The 17,663-nt window shown below is 38.1% G+C and overlaps 1 protein-coding gene across 1 annotated transcript in view; it reads right to left on the bottom strand.

The window, feature by feature from the left end:
• Positions 1–14,988: 14,988 nt before the first annotated feature.
• Positions 14,989–17,663, bottom strand: part of RIT2 (Ras like without CAAX 2) — a 595,054-nt gene continuing 592,379 nt past the window's right edge. The window contains 2 exon segments of the mRNA XM_059039643.1: positions 14,989–15,058; positions 15,060–15,217. Of these exon segments, the coding sequence (XP_058895626.1) occupies positions 14,989–15,058; positions 15,060–15,217 (228 nt within the window).

Genomic DNA, 17,663 nt, shown 5'->3' with positions numbered 1-17,663 from the left:
TGATGTGATTTCTTTTTTATAATATTTAATTTTTCACACCAATAGTTTGAAGAGTGACAGTTATACTGATATATATATATGTGTGTGTGTGTGTGTGCGCACGTGTGTGTGTGTTAGAGACAGAGCTGGACTGAAGCAAAAAGGTGAATGAAGTAGATGATAGTTTGTTAGTGTGAGTTGTATGTTGCATTCTTACCTCCTACCCTGCTTTTGTGACCAGTATCCCTTTACTCCCCTTAATAATCCTTTTACCTTGGGAATTCTGATTCCTTTGTTCTATTCTGTATGTCCAGAGTTCCCAGTAGGCTACTTAGACCTGAAAATGATGAATGGTCTAGGTACTCTTTTTTTTACTGATAAAAATTCACATATTTTTTGTCCTTTCCACCACAGTCCCTTCTGCTCTGCTTTTACAATTGGCAACAAGATTATATGACAAATATATTTATGCTCTTGACAGTGTTTTATTTTATACTTTAATTTTAATTTTTAATTTTATACTTTAAGTTTTATACTTTAAGTTTTAATTTTATACTTTCTAACATTTGTATTTAATAGTATATGGATGGTTTGAAAGAACAACTTCACTTTTGCCATCTAAACCCAAATAGTAACTCTAATTAGGAAATATTAGGCCAAGTGGAAGTGTTCAAATATAACCTTACAGTAGATGATTTAGGCCAGGTTGATGTTAGAACATTCTCTAGTATCATGTAGACAACCAAACTAGAAGAAGTACAACTTTAATTTATATAAATATAGTTCAAGAGGCTTAGTCTTAGTTGTTGCATGCATAACAGGGATCATTATATTTTAAAATATGTTTAGGTATATTCTTCTATCTTGAATCTTTTCTTGATCCATGGCTTTTTACCCTTTAAATATGTACCATTTTTATTGAGATGGGGTTTTCCTATTTTTTACAATATTATATAAAGTTACAGGTGTATAACATAGTTATTTACAATTTTTAAGGTTTATACTCCATTTATAGTTATTATAAAATATTGGCTATACTACCTGTGTTATATAATATATCCTTATAGCTTATTTGTTTTATGCATAGTAGTTGTACCTGTTAATCCCCCACTTTCAACTAGCCCCTCTCCCTTCTCTCTCCTTACTGGTAACCACTAGTTTGTACTCTGTACCTGTCAATCTGTTTCTTTTTGTTACATTCACTAATTTGTTTTTTTTAGATTCCACATATAGGTGATATTATACAGTATTTGTCTTTCTCTGACTTATTTCAGTTAGTATCATACCCTCCAAATCTATCCATATTGTAACAAATGGCAAAATTTCATTCTTTTTTAAGGCTAAATAGTAATGCATTGTATATGTATACCATATCTTCATTATCAATTCATCTATTGACAGACACTTAGGTTGCTCCCATATCTTGGCAATTCTAAACAATGTTGCTATGAACATTGGGGTGCATGTATCTTTTCAAATTTATGTTCTTGTTTTTATTTTGAATGTACACCAAGATGGAATTGCTGAGTCATATGCTATCTGTATTCTTATTTTTTGAGAAACTGTCATACTGTTTTCCACAGTAGCTCCACCTATTTATAATCCCACCAACATTTTATGTGTTCCCTTTTCTCTACATTCTAGCCAACATTTGTTATTTGTGGTCTTTTTGATGATAACCATTCTGACAGGTGTGAGATGTACGTCATTGTGGTTTTAATTTGCATTTCTCTGATGATTAATGATGAATGATGTCATGTGTGTTTGGCCATCTGCATGTCTTCTTTGGAAAAATGTCTATTCAATGTGTACCATTCATTGAACAGAAGCCCCCTAAAATAAGAAACTCATTTCTCATCTTTGACAATCAAATTCTGTTTTCTTACTTATTTTAGGTGCCAGCATGTTGTTGAAGGGTTCCTTAGAGAAAGAATAAGTAAGTAAGTAAGTAAGCCTACTCCCCTTCCACCAGATGGCTTATGGAAGAGAGACACTAACAAAGCATATGGGTCATAGAGCAGCATCCTCTTCCTAATCCTCCACTTTGTGCCTTTCAAGCCAACTAATGGGAAGTTGCTTATAAACAAGCACAAGGAAGTTTGAAAACACTGGGGCTAGTGACCAAGTTTCCCACAGTTATGAACACACTTACTGTTTATATTATATCTCCATTCTGATGGTCTTTGTTTATATTTCACTTTTAAGGAATGCTAGGAGTAAGCTGGACTCCCTGGGGCAGCCCCACATGAGCTAGACAGAGGTGGGGGCAGAGAGCTGCAACAGCTTTATTGAGACAATGCTCAGGAATCCCCATGACCTATGTGTGACATGCAAATAATACCAAAGAGAGTCAAAAGTACTGGCAGAAATGGACTGGAAGAGACCTGGTGTAAGAATAAAGAGACTGTGTTGAGAAGGATATTGAGATCCAAAGGCAAAGGGCCCAGTTTATGTATTCCATTAGAATGTGCCTATTTATCATGGGCCCACTTGCCTGCCTTTGACATACCTCAGAGTAAACCAGTCTAGTAAACAGAATCAAATGGTTACCAAGGGCTGTAGGGAGGGAGAAATGGGGAATTACTAATCAAAGGGCACAAAGTTTCAAGCAAGATCTGATGTATAAAATTGTACTTATAGTGTAGCAATAATATATTGTACAACTAAAGATTTGTTAATAAGGTAGATCTCATATTGTGTTCTAATGACAATTGAATAAATTTTTAAAAAAAGAATCAGGCCTGACCCTTCGTTAAAAATAACAAAAACGATGCAGAGGATACTGTAGGACTTAGAAGATGAGAGGATGAAATTCTACTACCATGAGGTTGCATAAGCCACATCTTTCCTCTACACTCAGGTGCAGTTTTGGAAAGGACAGTGAACAGGGCAGAGCTTGGAACAAAAACAACTGGCCTAAGTGCACCATGCAGAAGTTGTGTTTTTTTTTTTTTTTAACATCTTTATTTGAGTATAACTGTTTTACAATAGTGTGTTAGTTTCTCCTTTACAACAAAGTGAATCAGTTATACATATGCATATGTTCCCATTTCTCTTCCCACTTGTGTCACCCTCCCTCCCACCCTCTCTATCCCAACCCTCTAGGTGGTCACAAAGCACAGAGGTGAACTCCCTGTGTTTTGCAGCAGCTTCCCACTAGCTATCTAATTTACATTTGGTAGTGTGTATATGTCCCTGCCACTCTCTCACATCGTCACAGCTTACCCTTCCCCCTCCCCATATCCTCAAGTCCATGCTCTAGTAGGTCTGTGTTTTATTCCGGTCCTACCACTAATCTCTTAATGACATTTTTTTTTCCTTAGATTCCATATATATGTGTTAGCATACAGTATTTGTTTTTATCCTTCTGACTTCCTTCACTCTGTATGACAGACTGCAGGTCTATCCACCTCATTACAAATAACTCAGTTTCATTTCTTTTTAATGGCTGAGTAATATTCCATTGTATATATGTGCCACATCTTCTTTATCTATTCATCTGTTGATGGACAGTTAGGTTGCTTCCATCTCCTGGCTATCGTAAATAGAGCTGCAGTGAACATTTTGATACATGATTCTTTTTGAATTATGGTTTTCTCAGGGTATATGCCCACTAGTGGGATTGCTGGGTCATATGGTAGTTCTATTTGTAGTTTTTTAAGGAACCTCCATACTGTTCTCCATAGTGGCTGTATCATTTTACATTCCCAGCAGCAGTGCAAGAGGGTTCCCATTTCTTCACACCCTCTCCAGCATTTATTGTTTGTAGATTTTTTGATGATGGCCATTCTGACCGGAGTGAGATGATATCTCATTGTAGTTTTGATTTGCATTTCTCTAATGATTAATGATGTTGAGCATTCTTTCATGTGTTTGTTGGAAATCTGTATATCTTCTTTGGAGAAATGTCTATTTAATTCTTCTGCCCATTTTTGGATTGGGTTGTTTGTTTTTTTGTTATTGAGCTGCCTGAGTTGCTTAAAAATTTTGGATATTAATTCTTTGTCAGTTGCTTCATTTGCAAATATTTCTCCCATTCTGAGGATTGTCTTTTGGTCTTGTTTATGGTATCATTTGCTGTGCAAAAGCTTTTAAGTTTCATTAGATCCCATTGGTTTATTTTTGTTTTTATTTCCATTTCTCTAGGAGATGGGTCAAAAAGGATCTTGCTGTGATTTATGTCATAGAGTGTTCTGCCTATGTTTTCCTCTAAGAGTTTGATAGTGTCTGGCCTTACATTTAGGTCTTTAACCCATTTTGAGTTTATTTTTGAGTATGGTGTTAGAGAGTGTTCTGATTTCATACTTCTACAGGTAGCTGTCCAGTTTTCCCAACAACACTTATTGAAGAGGCTGTCTTTTCTCCACTGTGTTTCCTTCCCTCCTTTATCAAAGGTAAGGTGACCATATGTGTGTGGGTTTATCTCTGGGCTTTCTATCCTGTTCCATTGATCTATATTTCTGTTTTTGTGCCAGTACCATACTGTCTTGATTATTGTGGCCTTGTAGTATAGTCTGAAGTCAGGGAGCCTGATTCCTCCAGCTCCATTTTTCGTTGTCAAGATTGCTTTGGCTATTCGGGGTCTTTTGTGTTTCCATACAAATTGTGAAATTCTTTGTTCTAGTTCTGTAAAAAATGCCCATGGTAATTTGATAGGGATTGCATTGAATCTGTAGATTGCTTTTGGTAATAGAGTCATTTTCACAATGTTGATTCTTCCAATCCAAGAACATGATATATTTCTCCACCTATTTGTATCATCTTTAATTTCTTTCATCAGTGTCTTATAGTTTTCTGCATACAAGTCTTTTGTCTCCTTAGGTAGGTTTATTCCTAGATATATTATTCTTTTTGTTGCAATAGTAAATGGGAGTGTTTTCTTAATTTCCCTCTCAGATTTTTCATCATTAGTGTATAAGAATGCCAGAGATTTCTGTGCATTAATTTTGTATCCTGCTACTTTACCAAATTCATTGATTAGTTCTAGTAGTTTTCTGGTAGCATCCTTAGTATTCTCTATGTATAGTATCATCTGCAAACAGTGACAGCTTTACTGCTTCTTTTCCTATTTGGATTCCTTTTATTTCTTTTTTTTCTCTGATTGCTATGGCTAGAACTTCCAAAACTAGGTTGAATAAGAATGGTGAGAGTGGGCAACCTTTTCTTGTTCCTGATCTTAGTGGAAAGGGTTTCAGTTTTTCACCATTGAGAACAATGCTGGCTGTGGGTTTGTCATATATGGCCTTTATTATATTGAGGAAAGTTCCCTCTATGCCTACTTTCTGCAGGGTTTTTATCATAAATGGGTGTTGCATTTTGTCAAAAGCTTTCTCTGCATCTATTGAAATGATCATATGGTTTTTCTCCTTCAGTTTGTTGATATGGTGTATCACGTTGATTGATTTGCGTATATTGAAGAATCCTTGCATTCCTGGAATAAACCCCACTTGATCATGGTGTATGACCTTTTTAATGTGCTGTTGGATTCTGTTTGCTAGTATTTTGTTGAGGATTTTTGCATCTATGTTCATCAGTGATATTGGCCTATAGTTTTCTTTCTTTGAGACGTCTTTGTCTGGTTTTGGTATCAGGGTGATGGTGGCCTCATAGAATGAGTTTGGGAGTGTTCCTCCCTCTGCTATCTTTTGGAAGAGTTTGAGAAGGATAGGTGTTAGCTCTTCTCTAAATGTTTGATAGCATTCACCTGTGAAACCATCTGGTCCTGGGCTTTTGTTTGTTGGAAGATTTTTAATCACAGTTTCAATTTCAGTGCTTGTGATTGGTCTGTTCATATTTTCTACTTCTTCCTAGTTCAGTCTTGGCAGATTGTGCATTTCTAAGAATTTGTCCATTTCTTCCAGGTTGTCCATTTTATTGGCATAGAGTTGCTTGTAGTAATCTCTAATAATCTTTTGTATTTCTGCAGAGTCAGTTGTTACATCTCCTTTTTCATTTCTAATTCTATTGATTTGAGTCTTCTCCCTTTTTTTCTTCATGAGTCTGGCTAATGGTTTATCAATTTTATTTATCTTCTCAAAGAACCAGCTTTTAGTTTTATTGATCTTTGTTATTGTTTCCTTCATTTCTTTTTCATTTATTTCTGATCTGATCCTTCTGATTTCTTTCCTTCTGCTAAATTTGGGGTTTTTTGTTCTTCCTTCTCTAATTGCTTTAGGTGCAAAGTTAGGTTGTTTATTCGAGATGCTTCCTGTTTCTTAAGGTAGGATTGTATTGCTATATACTTCCCTCTTAGAACTGCTTTTGCTGTATCCGATAGGTTTTGGGTCGTCGTGTCTCCATTGTCATTTGTTTCTAAGTACTTTTTGATTTCCTCTTTGATTTCTTCAGTGATCACTTCGTTATTAATTAGTGTATTGTTTAACCTCCATGTGTTTGTACTTTTTACAGATCTTTTCCTGTAATTGATATCTAGTCTTATAGCATTGTGGTCAGAAAAGATACTTGATACGATTTCAATTTTCTTAAATTTGCCAAGTCTGGATTTGTGACCCACGATATGATCTATCCTGGAGAATGTTCCATGGGCACTTGAGAAAAATGTGTTGTTGTTTTTGGATGGAATGTCCTATAAATATCAAGTAAATCCATCTTGTGTAATGTATCATTTAAAGCTTGTGTTTCCTTATTTATTTTCATTTTGGATGATCTGTCCATTGGTGACAGTGGGGTGTTAAAGTCCCCTACTATGATTGTGTTACTGTCGATTTCCCCTTTTATGGCTGTTAGTATTTGCCTTATGTATTGAGGTGCTCCTATGTTGGGTGCATAAATATTTACCATTGTTATATCTTCTTCATGGATCGATCCCTTGATCATTATGTAGTGTCCGTCTTTGTCTCTTGTAATAGTTTTTATTTTAAAGTCTATTTTGTCTGATATGAGAATTGCTACTCCAGCTTTCTTCTGATTTCCATTTGCATGGAATACCTTTTTCCATCCCCTCACTTTCAGCCTGTAAGTGTCCCTAGGTCTGAAGTGGGTCTCTTGTAGACAGCATATATATGGATCCTGTTTTTGTATCCATTCAGCCAGTCTGTGTCTTTTGGTGGGAGCATTTAATCCATTTACATTTAAGGTAATTATCAAAACGTATGTTCCTATTACCATTAACTTAATTGTTTCAGGTTGTTCTTGTAGGTCTTTTCCTTCTCTTATGTTTCTTGCTTAGAGAAGTTCCTTTAGCATTTGCTGTGAAGCTGGTTTGGTGGTGCTGAGCTCCCTCAGCTTTTGCTTGTCTGTAAAGGTTTTAATTTCTCCATCCAATCTGAATGAGATCCTTGCTGGGTAGAGTAATCTTGGTTGTAGGTTTTTTTCCTTCATCACTTTAAATATGTCCTGTCACTCCCTTCTGGCTTGTAGAGTTTCTGCTGAAAGATCAGATGTTAACCTTATGGGGATTCCCTTGTGTGTTATTTTTCCCTTGCTGCTTTTAATATGTTTTCTTTGTATTTAATTTTTGACGTTTGATTATTATGTGTCTCGGCATGTTTATCCTTGGGTTTATCCTGTATGGGTCTCTCTGTGCTTCCTGGACTTGATTGATTATTTCCTTTCCTATATTAGGGAAGTTTTCAACTATAATCTCTTCATATATTTTCTCAGTCCCTTTCTTTTTCTCTTCTTCTTCTGGGACCCCTATGATTCGAATGTTGGTGCGTTAAATGTTGTCCCAGAGATCTCTGAGACTGTCCTCAGTTCTTTTCATTCTTTTTTCTTTCTTCTGTTCTGCAGTAGTTATTTCCACTATTTTATCTTCCACGTCACTTATCCGTCCTTCTGCCTCAGTTATTCTGCTACTGGTCCCATTTAGAGTATTTTTCATTTCATTTATTGTGTTGCTCATCGTTACTTGCTTCCTCTTTATTTCTTCTAGGTCCTTGTTATCATTTTCTTGCAATTTGTCTATCCTATTTCCAAGATTTTGAATCATCTTTACTATCATTATTCTGAATTCTCTTTCAGGTAGACTGGCTATTACCTCTTCATTTGTTAGGTCTGGTGTGTTTTTATCTTGCTCCTTAATCTGCTGTGTGTTTTTCTGTCTTCTCATTTTGCTTATCTTACTGTGTTTTGGATCTCCTTTTTGCAGGCTGCAGGTTCGTAGTTCTATCTGTTTTTGGTGGCTGTCCCTAGTGGCTGAGGTTGGTTCAGTTGGTTGAGCAGGTTTCCTGGTTGGGGGGACTACTGCCTCTATTCTGGTGGATGAGGCTGGATCTTGTGTCTCTGGTGGGCAGGTCCACGTCTGGTGGTGTGTATGGGGATGTTGGTAGCCTTACTCTGATTCTAGGAAGTCTCTCTGCTAATGGATGGGGCTGTAGACCTGTCTTGTTCTTTGTTGGGTATAGTGTGTCCATCACTGTTCGTTGCTGGTCCTTGAGTGAAGCTGGGTCTTGGTGTTGAGATGTAGATCTCTGGGAGATTTTCCCTGTTTGATATTACGTGGAGCTGAGAGGTCTCTTGTGGACCAGTGTCCTGAGGTTGGTTCTCCCACCTCATTGACACAGCCTTTACACCTGGCTGGAGTGCCCAAGAGCCTTTAATCCACATGGCTCAAAATAAAATGGAGAGAAAATAGAAAGGCAAGAAAGGAAGGAAGGAAGGGGGAAGTGAGGGAAGGAAGGCAGAAAGGAAGGGAGGGAGGAAGAAAGGAAGGGAGGAAGGAAGGAGGGAATAAAGAAAGGAAGCGAAGAAGGAAGGAAGGAGGGAAATAGGAAAGAAAGGAGGGAAGAAAGGAAGAAAGAAAGGGGAGAAGACAAAATAACGTAGGGTAAAATACAGTTATTAAAATAAAAAAATAATTATTAAGAAGAAAAATTTCTATTAAAGAGAAAAAAAAAAGGTTCAGTCTAACCCTAGGACAAATGGTGAAAATAAAGCTATACAGACAAAATCTCACACAGCAGCACTCACATACACACTCACAAAAAGAAAAAAAGGGAAAATAATAGTATATCTTGCTCCCAAAGTCCACCTCCTCAACTTGGGATATTTCACTGTCTATTCAGGTTTTCCGCAGATGCAGGGCACTTCAAGTTGACTGTGTAGCTTTAACCCGCTGCTTCTGAGGCTGCTGGGAGAGACCTCCCCCTCTTTGTTCACACAGCTCCTGGGGTTCAGCTTTGGACTTGGCCCCGCCTCTGCGCGTAGGTCGTCCGAGGGCATCTGTCCTTTGCTCAGACAGGGCGGCGTTAACGGAGCAGCTGATTCGTGGTCTCTGGCTCACTCAGGCGGGGTGGGGGGAACAGATGTGGGGTGAGTCCGCGGCTGCAGAGGCCGGCGTGATGCTGCACTGGCCGAAGGCGCACCGTGCGTTTTCCCGGGGAAGCAGTCCCTGGATCCCGGGACCCTGGCGGTGGCTGGCTGCACAGGCTCCCGATAGGGGCGGTGTGGAGAGTGACCTGTGCTTGCACACAGGCCTCTTGGTGGCGGCAGTAGCATCCCTAGCGTCCCACACCCGTCTCTGTTGTCCCTGCCGACAGCCACAGCTCGCGCCCATTTCTGGAACTCCTTTATGCGGTGTCCTTAATGCCCTTTCCTCGCACCCCAGGAAGCGAAGAGGCAAGAAAAAGTCTCTTGTCTCTTCAGCAGCTCTGCACCCGTTTCTGGAGCTCCTTTAAGCGGAGCGCTTAAACCCGTCTCCTCGCGCAGCAGGAGGCAAAGAGGGAAGAAAAGGTCTCTTGCCTCTTCAGCAGCTACAGACTTCTCCCGGACTCCCTCCCGGCCAGCCGTGGTGCACTAAACCCTTCAGGCTGTTTTCACTCTGCCAACTCCAGACCTTTCTCTGGGATCCTCCCGAGGCTCAGTTCCCAGCCCCACCCGCCCCGGCGGGTGAGCAGACAAGGCTAACGGGCTAGTGAGTGCTGATCGGCACCGATCCTCTGCGGAATCTCTCCGCTTTGCCCTCCGCACCCTGTTGCTGTGCTCTCCTCCACGGCTCTGAAGCGTCCCCCTCCACCACCCGCAGTCTCTGCCCGCGAAGGGGCTTCTAGTGTGTGGGAACCTTTCCTCCTTCATGGCTCCCTCACACTGGTGCAGGTCCCGTCCCTATTCTTTTGTCTCTGTTTATTCTTTTTTCTTTTGCCCTACCCAGGTACGTGGGGAGTTTCTTGCCTTTTGGGAGGTCTGAGGTCTTCTGCCAGTGTTCGGTGGGTGTTCTATAGGAGAAGTTCCACGTGTAGATGTATTTCTGATATATCTGTGAGGAGGAAGGTGATCCCCGCGTCTTACTCTTCCACCATCTTCTTGCTCCAAAGTGTGTTATTTAAGTATGTTTCTTAAATTATTGCCTTAGATTAGCACTGAATTACTGGACTAAACCAACGTTTAGTTCCTCCTTACCACAGCTACCCATCAGTCAAGGACGCATGAGAAAGAATAGACAAGCTGTAGAGAAATAAAACAGCTACCTGTTCTTTGCATATATGAGTGTGATGTGAATAATGCTTGGCTCTAGCTGTCCATGATTTTTTCTTATTGGCATTTTCTACACAATTTCCAAGGCTCATTATAAAATGTCATTTGTGTCCAATCTGGAAAATTATTTTATTTGGGGGACCCATAAGATCAGTTAATTAAAAATACATAAAATAAATAGATGATATATTTCTAGAGAGCAGAAAATGTATTTGGAATTGCATAGTGCCTCTCCAACACACACACATGCATGCACACACATCCAGTGATATCTAGAAAAGTGCTTGCACATAGCACGCATTTAGTCACTATTTGGTAAATTGTCTTGGGTGACTACATATTTGTTTACAATGCACATGGCTGTTTATTGTTTCATAGTTTCTTGACACTCCCTTGGCTATGTGGGTATGTGCACATTGTACTTTTCTTCTTTAAGCTTTGAGATTGATTGAGGTATCCTAGGTCTGGTTAGAAGTTTTCAGAGATAGTGATCAGGTATGAGATCTTGGAATTTAGGTCATATCAAAGAGAGTGAGTCGATAGTCTTTGGGCAGAAATAACTAGGTTTTATTTTTCTAGAACATTTACTTCTTTCTAGCACACTGGTTTAAAAGAATACTTAAAGTCTACCTCTCTCTGCTGGTGATAATTATTTCAAATTCATGCAGTTTCCCTGAGTGATCATTTACAGACCTCCTTCCTTCCACAGGATGGAATAGTTGGACTTGGTAACTTTTCCACAATCTAAACCTAAGAATTTCTAAACCATGTAAATTATTTATCAGGACTCAAAAAGTATGAAGAGAAGGAACAAGAGAGAAATGAGATACAAAATTTTAGAGCCAAAGGCAAGGAAGCTGACAGTAAAATAAAATTAACAAAGACTTTTAGTTGTTTAAAGAAATGTGTCAAACACTACTATTATCCATAGATAGGGCAGTCCTCAGGTTTTTGAAGATATAGGCCCATCTTATGAAACTAGGTGCCAACTACTTTGTTTCTTAGATTGCATCTTCTAGCATACAGAACAATATGATGGACTGCAGTATTCACAGAGTCTTCCCAAACTTGGAAGAGTTCCAGGGGTCAGAGTAGCTGAGGGAGAAAAATAATGTACTAACCCATTTTAGCAGGATAAAAGCAGAGTATTAAACATTTAAAGCAAAGGAAAGGAGGAAGTAAAGACCAGTTCTATGGCTATAAGAATCTTGTTATTTTTATATCATCTCCACATTTTTTAAAAAGTATTTTGGTTTTTCTCCTTACTTATGAATACCTTAGATTGAAAAGATATAGTGGATTTGATTTTAGAGGTAACATGGAACAGGGAAAACTCAATATATTGTGCCCTACTCCGTAGAAGATGAGGGTTGAGAAAAATACACACGGACAGAGTAGAAGCAGTTAACAAGTGAATAAATGCAAGCTGATTGCTTTGATCCCAGAGCTTAGGAATAAGAACAGTGAAGTCCATGTGGGTTTGAGAAAGGCCTTGGCCCCAAGCAATAAAAGGATCCATAAGTACAATATTCTGAAAGGCTAAGATTTTAGTCTAATGGTTGAAAAAATGACAATCTCTATTCATTCTTTCTGTAGCTATATTATGATATAAAGTGTGTCTTCTCATCTACAAATTTATAACCCCATTTTTCTTCCACAAGTGAGTCTTCTAGGTAGTGTTAAACTACCTTGACTCATTCCTGCATTCTCACAGATTATCCAGTGCCAGAAGCATTGTGAATAAAATAATACGTACCTGCATGTTTAATGATAACCCTGGCCTTAGTCCTTCCTTTTCTCTAATTTATGATAAAAACTGTCCCCAACCCATTAAGGTTAGTTTGATGGATTCCACCTCAAGTTTAGCTGTCCATTCTTTATGGTTTTGTTTTTGTTTTACTCTAGTCTATTAAACAGTCAGAACTGTTCTTTCTGGTAAGGTGCTTTCTGAGTTTGAGTTTGAACACACCAATTAATGCAATGGGATAAATGAGTATATGGGCAATTTCATTTTACAAAATGATCCATTTTAAAACAAACAAGGGGCTTCTCTGGTGGCGCAGTGGTTGAGAGTCTGCCTGCCGATGCAGGGGATATGGGTTCGTGCCCCGGCCTGGGAGGATCCCACATGCCACAGAGCGGCTGGGCCCGTGAGCCATGACCTCTGAGCCAGTGCGTATGGATCCTGTGCTCCGCAGCGGGAGAGACCACAGCAGTGAGAGAACTGCGTACCGAAAAAAAACAAAAAACAAACAAACAAAAAAAAAAAAAACAAGAAAAAAAGCCCTCTAACTAGTGGTGTGGTGGTGTTTCATCATTTGAGTAAGAAGAGATAGAAAATGTTGGCAACAAAGAGAGAACACAGGGTCTCTGGAGTCAAGAAACCTCTTGCCTTGCAGGTGGTCTTAACTCAGGTTACTCAGTCCTAATAGGGACTCCTTACTGAGAGAGTTCAGGATGTCCTTTTGGAAGTATGTGAACCATCAGCTTCCTAAAAGCCTCTCTTTTACTGCTATAAAAACAGTATCCATTTGCCACAGCTCGGTCGCTTCACTGTGATAATTTTGCTGAAGCCTGATGGGGCAGAGCACTGTAAATATGGTGATATTTTATTTCAGCCCTCGAATGACCCACAGCTAGTTCCTATTATTAATAATTCCTCTAAGGTTCATCTCAAACATTCAAGAAAAAGCAGCATGGCTTTTAAACTTAAGGAATGACCAGGTTGCAGACTCCTGATCTGAATTGTTTCCTAAGCTTCTTTATTATTTACTGAGATTCCTGAAATGCAAATAACTGGAGTCTTATCAGGCAAAGGCAGATCCCCTGAGCCTTTTATCATTCTGTCTGCAATTTTGAATATATTCTGTATAACCAGACAACATACCAAATGAAGCTAGAGTCTTTAAAGGGAAATGAGGCAATTGGAATGTCAATTTTATTTAGTAATATATTGTAAAAAGTAAGCAACGTATCTGGTTGATTGACAAAATCCATCCAACTCTTAAGGGCAAAACGAACTATCTCAAGAGGTACAGTTATGCAGATTTTGCTTTTACTTATAGGCAGATATTGAAAGTGAGAGAGAGAGAAAGAGGAAGGGAGTGGTGGAGGGAGAGGGAGAATATTAAAGCTCAATACAACATCTAGAATTGCTAGACTGAAAATATTCAGTGAGAACAAGGGAGTTAGAAAAAAGAATATCATGTCATGTTTTCTCTCTTCTTCAATGAGCCTTTTTTTAAAAATTATTTTTGTTTATTTATTTATTTAACATCTTTTTTGGAGTATAACTGCTTTACAATGGTGTGTTACTTTCTGCTTTATAACAAAGTGAATTAGCTATACATATACATATATTCCCATATCTCTTCCCTCTTGCCTCTCCCTCCCATCCCCCCATCCCACCCCTCTAGGTGGTGATAAAGCACTGAGCTGATCTCCCTGTGCCATGCAGCTGCTTCTCACTATCTGTTTTACATTTGGTAGTGCATATATGTCCATGCCACTCTCTCACTTCATCCCACTTCACCCTTCCCATGTCCTCAAATCCAATCTCTGTGTCTGCATCTTTACTCCTGTCCTGCCCCTAGGTTCTTCAGAACTTTTTTTTTTTTACATTCCATATATATGTGTTAGTAAACAGTATGTGTTTTTCTCTTTCTGACTTACTTCACTCTGTATGACAGACTCTAGGTCCATCCACCTCACTACAAATAACTCAATTTCATTCCTTTTTATGGCTGAGAAATATTCCATTGTTTATATGTGCCACATCTTCTTTATCCATTCATCTGTTGATGGACACTTAGATTACTTCCATGTCTTGGCTATTGTAGACAGAGCTGCAATGAACATTGTGGTACATGATTCTTAGAACACTCCCTAACACCATACACAAAAATAAACTCAAAACAGATTAAAGACCTAAATGTAAGGCTAGACACTATAAAACTCTTAGAGGAAAACATAGGCAGAACACTCTATGACATAAATCACAGCAAGATCCTTTTGACCCACCTCTTAGAGAAATGGAAATAAAAACAAAAATAAACAAATGGGACCTAATGAAACTTCAAAGCTTTTGCACAGCAAAGGATACCATAACAAGACAGAAAGACAACCCTCAGAATAGGAGAAAATATTTGAAAGCAAAGCATTAACAAAGGATTAATCTCCAAATCTTACAAGCAGCTCATGCAGCTCAATATCAGAAAAACAAAAACCCAATCCATAAATGGGCAGAAGATCTAAATAGACATTTCTCCAAAGAAGATATACAGATTGCCAACAAACATATGAAAGAATGCTCAACAACACAAATCATTAGAGAAATACAAATCAAAACTACAATGAGGTATTACCTCACACCAGTCTGAATGACCATCATCAAAAAATCTACAAACAATAAATGCTGGAAAGGGTGTGGAGAAAAGGGAACCCTCTTGCACAGTTGGTGGGAATGTAAATTGATACAGCCACTATGGAGAACATTATGGTGGTTCCTTAGAAAACTAAAAATAGAACTACCATAGAACTACCATTGAACTACAATAGAACTACCCAGCAATCCCACTACTGGGCAAAAACCCTGAGGAAACCACAGTTCAATGAGTCTTTTAACTTCTTCCATAGGCTGTCTTTTCAGTTTCTTTTCCATCAAGGATGGCATGGACTCCTTCTTGTGGATTTCCCTAACTAAGCCATGAAAGGTATCATCAGTGCAGAATCTGAGGGTTTCAGAGGTCTCAAAAAAACAACAGTTATATTCTCAGGACAGACTCAAGCCTTCTTGCATAGAGACCTAAGGGGAAAATAAACTATATTAAAAAGAGAGAAAGGGAGAGACACTTTGATCAAAAAGTATGTTCTCGACCAGTATTGTACGCCTCAGTTACATGTAGGCCTTAGTTACATGTAAAATGCGAGAATTTTTTTTTTAATTTTTATTGAAGTATAGTTGGTTTACAATGTTGTGTTAGTTGTGTTAGCTTCTACTATACAGCAGTGAATCAGCTATATGTATACATATATCCCATTTTTTCTGGATTTCCTTCCCATTTAGGTCACCTCAGAGCACTGAGTAGGGTTCCCTGTGCTATACATTAGGTCCTCATTAGTTATCTATTTTATACATAGTATCAATAGTGTATATGTCAATCCCAATCTCCCAATTCATCCCATCCCCTCTTTCCCCCTTGATATCCATGTTTGTTCTCTACATCTGTGTCTCTATTTCTGCTTTGTAAATAAGATCATCTATACCAATTTTTTCAGATTCCACGTATATGCGTTAATATACAATATTTGGTTTTCTCTTTCTGACTTACTTCACTCTGTATGACAGTCTCTAGGTCTAACCACGTCTCTAGAAATGACCCAATTTCGTTCCTTTTTATGGGTGAGAATTTGTATTTAAGGGAAGACTCCTAGAATTTCTGAACTTGAAGGACAAATGGGAAATCAGAACCTCTGAAAGGGCAATAGAAGATAACTCATTAAAAATGAAACTGGAAACCACTCTCCAGACTTCAAAGGAAGTAACATAGCACAGTAGGCAAAAACATGGCTTTAGGTTAAAATTAGTTGGTTTCAAGGCCTAGCTCTACTACTTTTTAGCCTTGCAAATCTGAGTAAATATCTTAACCTTTTGGTCTCAGTGTTCTCATCTGTAACATAAGATAATAACACCAGCCCCAGAGGCTCTTTGTTAGGGTTAAATGAGATCCCTATAAAAGATACATTGAAAGTATTGGGCACATGTTAAAACTCTATAACTATTAGTTATTATTAGTTATAGTCTTAAGTGGAGCTCGTAACTGTAGATTCTTAACTGGAGCTCAGCTCCAGGCCATTACTTGGCTTCTACTTTGTCCCTCCAATCTTCTTATCCTTGGACTCTGGCTGAAAGAGCACATCTTACCTGGAATATGATGTTCCTATGACGGAGAACAGGTAGGCAGAAGATAGAGATAACTGCACCCACATCCCATGGTCAAAGACAAATGGAGAAATCTAAAGTCAATGAAGCAGGATGTATACTCAGCTCACAATGAGTGATGGCAATGATGAGGAAAAAAACAAATTGTAAAGAAATAATAGAAGGTACCAAAATCAGTTATATTTAAATGCAGTATACTCTCAAATTAAAAAAGACAAAGATGATCAGAACGGATTTTTTAAAAGCACTTGTAATCGAAACATCTTACACATAAAGATATAGAAATAGTAAAATTTGAATGGAAATTAATACAAAAAGAAAGCTGATACACTGACCTAATATCAGACAAAGTACATAATACGTTTTTTTAAAAAAATTACTAGAGTTAAAGGGAGTTGTATTATGATGATAAAAAGATTAACCTATCAGGATATTATATTTTGTATGCACTGAATAAGTAGCCTCAGTTTGTGTTGAAGACAAGTTGATAGAACAAAAATTGAAAATTATAGTAAGATATTTTAACACATCTCCCTCAGCAATTGAAAGAATAAGTAGGAGAAACATCAATAAAAATATGGAAAGTTTGGGGTTTCCTTGGTGGTGCGGTGGTTGAGAGTCCACCTGCCTATGCAGGGGACACGGGTTCATGCCCCGGTCCAGGAAGATCCCACATGCAGTGGAGTGGCTGGGCCCGTGAGCCATGGCCACTGAGCCTGCACATCCAGAGCCTGTGCTCTGCAATGGGAGAGGCCACAACAGTGAGAGGCCCGCATACCACAAAAAAAAAAAAAAAAGGAAAGTTTGAACAAAACAACACAATCAATCTAATGTACATATATACGATGTTGTACTCAACTACAGAAAAAGTCATATTTTCTTCAAATGAACCTGGAGCATTTATAGAAATTGACTTCATGCTAATGTATAAAGCACTTTTCAAAACATAGCAAAGAATCAAGTTCATAGCATATTTCCAAACAAATGAAATTAATCTGGAAATTAATTTTTAGAAAGATAACTAGGAAATCCCCACATATTTTATGGAAAAAATGTATTTCTACATGGTCAATAGGTCAAAACCATATTATATAAAATTTCAAAAATATTTGTAACTGAACAATAATGAAAATACCACATATCAAAACTGTGTGATATCTAAAACTTTGTTTAGAATGATGTTTATAGCATTATATGAATGTTTTAGAAGAGTAGAAACACAAATTTGATGTTACTATTGCAATTGTTTTGGGGCATCACAAACCACCCTCATATAAGATGGCGAACTTAATAAATGTTGTGTGTTCTG

Source organism: Kogia breviceps, chromosome 15 (assembly GCF_026419965.1).
Source record: "Kogia breviceps isolate mKogBre1 chromosome 15, mKogBre1 haplotype 1, whole genome shotgun sequence".
Lineage (NCBI taxonomy): Eukaryota > Metazoa > Chordata > Mammalia > Artiodactyla > Physeteridae > Kogia > Kogia breviceps.
Note: the sequence above shows the minus strand (reverse complement) of the source record. Positions and strands in the feature narration are given on the sequence as shown.